The sequence below is a fragment of the Dasypus novemcinctus genome, chromosome X (genome assembly GCF_030445035.2).
Source record: "Dasypus novemcinctus isolate mDasNov1 chromosome X, mDasNov1.1.hap2, whole genome shotgun sequence".
NCBI classification, from domain to species: Eukaryota; Metazoa; Chordata; class Mammalia; order Cingulata; family Dasypodidae; genus Dasypus; species Dasypus novemcinctus.
Window position 1 is genome coordinate 187836157 of NC_080704.1, and position 6539 is coordinate 187842695.

At 56.7% G+C, this 6539-nt stretch overlaps 2 protein-coding genes across 2 annotated transcripts; both read left to right on the forward strand.

The window, feature by feature from the left end:
* The first annotated feature begins 2519 nt into the window (after positions 1 to 2519).
* LOC101417705 (histone H2A-Bbd type 2/3-like) lies at positions 2520 to 3007 on the forward strand. Its single transcript, XM_004459297.4, has one exon. The coding sequence runs from the start codon at positions 2607 to 2609 to the stop codon at positions 2946 to 2948; it is 342 nt and encodes a 113-aa protein (XP_004459354.1). The 5' UTR covers positions 2520 to 2606; the 3' UTR covers positions 2949 to 3007.
* Positions 3008 to 3777: 770 nt separating this feature from the next.
* Positions 3778 to 5265, forward strand: LOC131277103 (40-kDa huntingtin-associated protein). Its single transcript, XM_058290989.2, has one exon. It carries the CDS (start codon positions 3908 to 3910, stop codon positions 5162 to 5164), a length of 1257 nt encoding a protein of 418 aa, XP_058146972.1. The 5' UTR covers positions 3778 to 3907; the 3' UTR covers positions 5165 to 5265.
* The last annotated feature ends 1274 nt before the right edge of the window (positions 5266 to 6539 follow it).

Here is a 6539-nt window from a genome sequence, read left to right on the forward strand (position 1 = left end):
AAAATTTAGCTCACAGTGGATCACAGAAATGTAAAGCTAAAATGATAAAACTCTTAGAAGGAAACACAGGTATAAATCTTCATGTCCTCGGATTAGGGGATGGTTTCTTAAATAGGAGACCCAAAACACAAGCAACAAGAGAACAAATGATAGATAAAGGTTTGTGCTTCAAAAGACACTATGGAATGGACTGGAAGAGGGTGTGAAGTGCAACGTAAACGGTCGTCCACGCTGTGTGGCAGTGCTCCAAAATGTGCTCATCAGTTGGCGGATGTGCCGCACTGTGGGGGAGGTGGTTGATGGGGGGGGGGGGGGCGGGGAGCATGTGGGAACCCCCTATCCTTTTTTGTTTGTTTGTTTCCCTACTTTTATTATTTTTAAAAATAAATTCAGTGTTCACGTTTCTACCCAAGTTTCAGAAAACCCTGCCCCGGCGGGGGCAGCTAAGCAATGCTCTTCCCCACCCACGTCTAGTCTGATGACTGTCGCTGATGCTTTGAGGTGCCGAGGGAAGCGGCAGCCTTGTGCAAGGGTCAGTGTACGCCCGGCCCGCGTTCATGGCCACGGGGTCAGTAAGCTTTCGAAAAAGCAGCGGGGAAGACTAGCTTACTGTGGAACTTCTTAAAAGTTATGCATACACTTAAATGTGTGCCTATCGAGACCCGAGGAGAACGAGAGCTTGGAGGCACCCCGAGCAGGCCGTGGGAGGCAGTGCCCTCCTCAGGCCCTCCTGTCTCGGGACGCCGGAGGCGTGCCAGGGGACCTCTCCTGTCCTCAGGCCCTCCTGTCTCGGGACGCCGGAGGCGTGCCAGGGGACCTCTCCTGTCCTCAGGCCCTCCTGTCTCGGGACGCCGGAGGCGTGCCAGGGGACCTCTCCTGTCCTCAGGCCCTCCTGTCTCGGGACGCCGGAGGCGTGCCAGGGGACCTCTCCTGTCCTCAGGCCCTCCTGTCTCGGGACGCCGGAGGCGTGCCAGGGGACCTCTCCTGGCGTCTTTCATCTTCCGTTCCCGGGACTTCACGGTGCTCCGTGGTGCGTTCCCGCTGTTGCTCGTCTCTTCTCGCCTCTTGTAGATTCCGGCTATTGGCTTCCCCTGGCATTTGACTTTGTGATGTGCGACGGAATTCTCTCCCCCGTTGGTGCGGGGCCTCCCCGGGCCCCTCCGCCCCACCATCTCCAGCCCGGGGCCGCCTCCACCGCGCGGGGCTTGGACGCCTTCCTGCCTCTAGCCATGACCTCGCTGGGTCACTGCCCTGACGCAACATGTTGTGTGATCTATGTGTCTTTTATAAGTAAATAAAAACTATTGGAAAAAGACACTATCAAGAAAGTAAAAATACCTCTTTCGTCATTGTGGCACATTCATTAAAAAAAAAAGGAAAGTAAAAAGACAACCGCAGAATTGGAAGAAATACTTGCAAACCACAAGGCCTATTATCCTGACTATATAAAGAACTCTTACAAGTCAACAAGGAAAAGACAGACAACCCAACTAAAAAGTGGGCAAAGGACTTGCACAGACATTTCTCCAAAGAAGATATAGAAATGGCCCCTAAGCGCCTGAGAAGATGCTCAACGCCATCGGTCATTAGGCGAATACAAACCAAAACCACAGAGAGATGCCAGTTCATAGTCTCTAGGATGGCTAGAATACTTTTCAAAAGAAACGGAAAATAACAAGCGTCGGGAAGAAATTGGAACCTTTCTATACGGCTGGTGGGAAGGGAAAATAGTGCACCCCTGTGGGAAAGGTTGACGGGTCCTCCGAAAGATCAACACAGAATTGTCCTATGCCCCGTCCATTCCACTCCTAGGTATATACCCCAAAGAACTGGAAACGGGGGGGGGGGGGGGGGGGGGGCGGCAAGCAGATACTTGTATGCCAGTGTTCCCAGCAAGATTATTCCCAATAGCCAAAGGTGGAAACGACTTATATGCCCATCAACCGATGACTGTCTAAAGGCACCATGGTATTCCCATACATTGGAGTATTACCCAGCCATCCAAAGAAGGAAGTGCTGATACACCCTACAGCATGGCGGCACGTCAAAAACATGATCTTAAAGGGAAAGAAGCCAGGTACCAAAGGCCACATGTTGTGGGAGTCATCTCTCCGCAATGTCCAGAACAGGCCAATCCTTCGAGAGAGAAAGCCCGTGAACGTGTGGCCAGGGTCCTGCGCGAGTGGAGACTGCTTAATGGTAAGGGTGGTTTTGTGTGCGTGTGTGTGCTTTTTGGGGGGAGGGGGATGTGATGGAAATGTTTTGCAACTGGACCCTTGTGACGGCCGCGCGGGCACCGTGGTGAACAGAGATAAAGCCCCTGAGTCGTCCACTTTATTACGTACAATGCTAAAGCCAAGTGGCAGAGTGGGTCGGGTAATTAGGGGGCCCAGGCCCCGCGCCCAGTTGTAGGCCCCGGCCGAGGCAGGGCCGGTTGGCGAGCGATGACGTCAGAGCTCGAGGTGTCAAGAGGCTGCTCGGTGACCAATGAGGGGCTGGCCAGCGGGCCCTGGGGTTCGGTGCGCGGGCCTGCGCACTGGCACCTGGCCAGGCTCGCGCAGCTGGAGCCTCGCGCTAGGCCGGCCGGTCGTTAACCTCCAGCCGACATGTCCGGGAGAAGGAGCCACGGAGGGTCGTCCGGTCGTCGGAGGCGGAACCGCTCCCGCACGTCCCGAGCCGAGCTGAGCTTCTCCGTGAGCCACGTGGAGCGCCTGCTGCGGGAGGGCCACTACGCCCAGCGCCTGAGCTCGTCGGCGCCCGTCTACCTGGCTGCCATCCTCGAGTACCTGACGGCCACGATCCTGGAGCTGGCCGGCAACGAGGCCCGCAACAGCGGCATGAGGCGCATCACCCCCCAGCTGGTGGACATGGCCGTCCACAACAACGCTCTGCTGAGTGGGTTCTTCGACACTACAACCGTCTCCCAAGTGGCCCCCGCCCGGGAGTAGCTGCGAGGCCAGCGGCCCAGCCAGAGCCTCGGCCAGCGGCCCAGCCAGAGCCTCGGCCAGCGGCCCAGCCAGAGCCTCGGCCAGCGGCCCAGCCAGAGCCTCGGCCAGCGGCCCAGCCAGAGCCTCGGCCAGCGGCCCAGCCAGAGCCTCGGCCAGCGGCCCAGCCAGAGCCTCGGCCAGCGGCCCAGCCAGAGAGCCTCGGCCAGCGAGCGCCAAGCTCGGGCTCTGCCGGGGCCTTCCCGGCCCCTCTTGCCTTTTTCTCACATTTTATTAAAGTGTCTGACTCAATCCTTGGCGTGCTGCAGGTCCTTTGTGTTGGAGGTGGTTGGGGGGCATCCACAGGTGGGGGGGGGGGGGGTTGGGCGGGGCTGGGGAGCTGGGGGTGCTGGGGGGCTGGGGGGGCTGGGGGGCTGGGGGGTGCTGGGGGGCTGGGGGCTGGGCGGGGTGCTTCCATCAGTGCTTTCAGAGGACCAGGCTCCCGGGGTGACAGGGCGGGGGGGTCCTGGGTGGGGGCAGCTGGTCGGGGTGGGGGCTGCACAAGGCTGACTCCCTCCTCGGCTAGGAGGAGGTCCAGACCTGGGGCCTCCCGGGCACGGCCAAGTGCCCAGAAGGGTGGTGGGAGCTGGGGTGGGGCTGAAGACCAGGACGATGGAGGTGTGCAAGGTTGGATTCTTAGCGGGAGAGTCTGGGGCAACGGGGTGGGTTGCAGAGGGGAGCTCAGCGGCTGGCAGGAGCCCCCGTGGAGCGGGGGCTTTTCCCTGAAGATTGAGGGATGGAGGGCGGCGACGATAAGGAAATGCACAGAGAAGGAATTATGGTCACGAGGGACGCGGCTTCACGGGTCTCCCGCGGGGTCGCGCCAAGCGGGAGAGGCCTCGAGCGTCCATAGCAACCTGGTAAACAAGCCGGAGCCTAGCAACTGCTTCCAAGGGCAAGCCACGCCCCCACCCCTCATTTGCATGTTCTCACGTAACGGCCCCGGCGCTGGTGCTCCTCGGGCGCCTTTGCGCGTCACAGCGGTGCGCTGGGCGCGTCGCCGCCCGCCTGCGTCCGAGCGTCCTTCGCCATTGGCTGACTACGCCGGAAGCGCGCGAGCCGCGAAGATGGCGGCTGCCGGCGCCGGCCTGGGCGGCAGTGCGGGCCTGGGGGCCGATGCCGGCGACTTCCTGGCCCGCTACCGGCTGGTGTCGAACAAGCTGAAGAAGCGTTTCCTGCGGAAGCCGAACGTGGCGGAGGCCGGCGAGCAGTTCGGGCAGCTGGGCCGCGAACTCCGCGCCCAGGAGTGCCTCCCGTACGCCGCCTGGTGCCAGCTGGCGGTGGCGCGCTGCCAGCAGGCGCTCTTCCACGCGCCGGGGGAGGCGCTGGCGCTGACCGAGGCCGCCCGCCTCTTCCTGCTGCAGGAGCGCGACGCGCGCCAGCGCCTGGCCTGCCCCGCCGCCTACGGAGAGCCGCTGCAGGCCGCCGCCAGCGCCTTGGGCGCCGCCGTGCGCCTGCACCTCGAGCTGGGCCAGCCGGCCGCCGCCGCGGCCCTCTGTCTCGAGCTCGCCGCCGCCCTGCGCGACCTGGGCCAGCCCGCCGCCGCCGCCGGACACTTCCAGCGAGCCGCCCAGCTCCAGCTGCCTCAGCTCCCTCTGGCCGCGCTGCAGGCGCTCGGCGAGGCCGCCTCCTGCCAGTTGCTGGCGCGCGACTACAACGGGGCCTTGGCGGTCTTTACGCGCATGCAGAGTCTCGCGCGGGAGCACGGCAGCCACCCGGTGCAGCCGCCGCCGCCGCCGCCGCCGCCGCCGCCTCCTCCAGGCCCTCAGCCGGGACCCGGCCCGGCGTCGGCGCCGCTCCCTCCTAACGCCGTCTCCGTGGCGCCCGTTCCCACTGCACTAGGCGCCTTCTCGGACGTGCTGGTCCGCTGCGAGGTGTCGCGCGTGCTGCTGCTGCTCCTCCTGCAGCCACCGCCTGCCAAGCTGTTGCCCGAGCACGCCCAGACCCTGGAGAAGTACTCCTGGGAGGCTTTTGACAACCACGGGCAGGAGGGCAGTGGCCAGCTTCCCGAGGAGCTCTTTCTGCTGCTTCAGTCTTTGGTCATGGCGACTCACGAAAAGGACACCGAAGCCGTCAAGTCGCTCCAGGTGGAGATGTGGCCGCTGTTGAGTGCTGAGCAGAACCACCTCCTTCACCTAGTTCTGCAAGAAACCATCTCCCCCTCAGGACAGGGGATCTGATCAGTCACATTAACCAAATGACTTTTTTTTTTCCTTTTATCAAACCTCATGCATCCTCTTTTGCATATGGAGGAAAATAAAAGAAGTTTATCTTCGTTCTACATTTATGTTCGTTCTGTTGTCCCCGTAGGAATAAGGATTGCTATCCCAGAAGTCTTATTTCCAGAAGAGTAGGATGAAAAATCAAAACAAAACGTTAGGATAGAATCGAGGTTGATGTGGCTCTTTTCCAAAAACCTGCTACATAAAGATGAAAATCCCTTTTATCCACTTCCTCTTCTTCCACCCAACCTCCCCATCTTTGTTTTATAGTGGGTATTTTATTATGGAGAGCTGTTTAAGTATTGAAGCTATATGGTTTTACTGTTACTCTGATTCCTTAGTGTATTTCTATGTCTTTTGCAATCACCAAGTTTCTCCCTTATTTCATCTGCCCCATGCATGTATTTCATAGAAATAATTTTATTCCTTACAACTTTTTGCTTTCACAACCCTAAATCCATGATGAATTTATCCTGTACTCTTGTGGTTTAGATTTGCCTCATCTGTAAAACGTGAATATCCTACAGACTTTTCAGGAGGCAGAAAGCAGAACCAGATGGTTCTCTTTCAGCTCCAAGATGTGTTCATTTGAAATTTATTGTCTCCCTAGTATGCGTGCTATACCTGGCGAAGAATCTGCAGAGATAATTTGAGATGCAGTTCTCATTCTAATAGGTGCAGTACAATGGTTCTTGTGCAAATGTGTCTGTTTGCTTTGGAATTCCCAGTGCTGGTTTTGTCATAGCTATATGTAATCTAGATTATATTTATTTGTAATAGAAGTCTTTCTGCAGGCTTTTATTTAGTTCAAATGTGTAAAATCAAGAGTGTGACTCTTTGGTATTGTGTGACTAGACAGAGCAGTATCCTTGTTTAACAAAAGCAGGATGGCCTCTAATTTTAAAATTCTAAATTTCCAAGGGATTTTTGGTTCAAATTTAGTTTCTATACTTTTTTATAGTTTTTAGAGTGATAACTACTCAAAACTTTGTTCTCAAACACTCTACTCAAATCCTATAGCTGAAGTTGTATACACTACTAATATTTTGGGGTGAGATTTAAGGAGATCTAGTTTGGTGGTGGTGGATTTTTTGTTTGTTTGTTTGATTTGGTGTTTTTTGGAGGAGGGGGTTTTCATTATGAGTTAAGTGCCTCAAAAGTTAAGTGAGATTTTGGAGCTACTCTTTTCTATTTCCTCTAACAGTGAGTAACTAATTGTTAAAGAAATATAGGAGAAGGCCATTTGAGACAGACTCAGTCAACAATTCCTCTAGTCTCACTTGGCTGCCAAGAACCGGAGTACTAATCCCTAAAAGCCTAGTCCAATTTATTG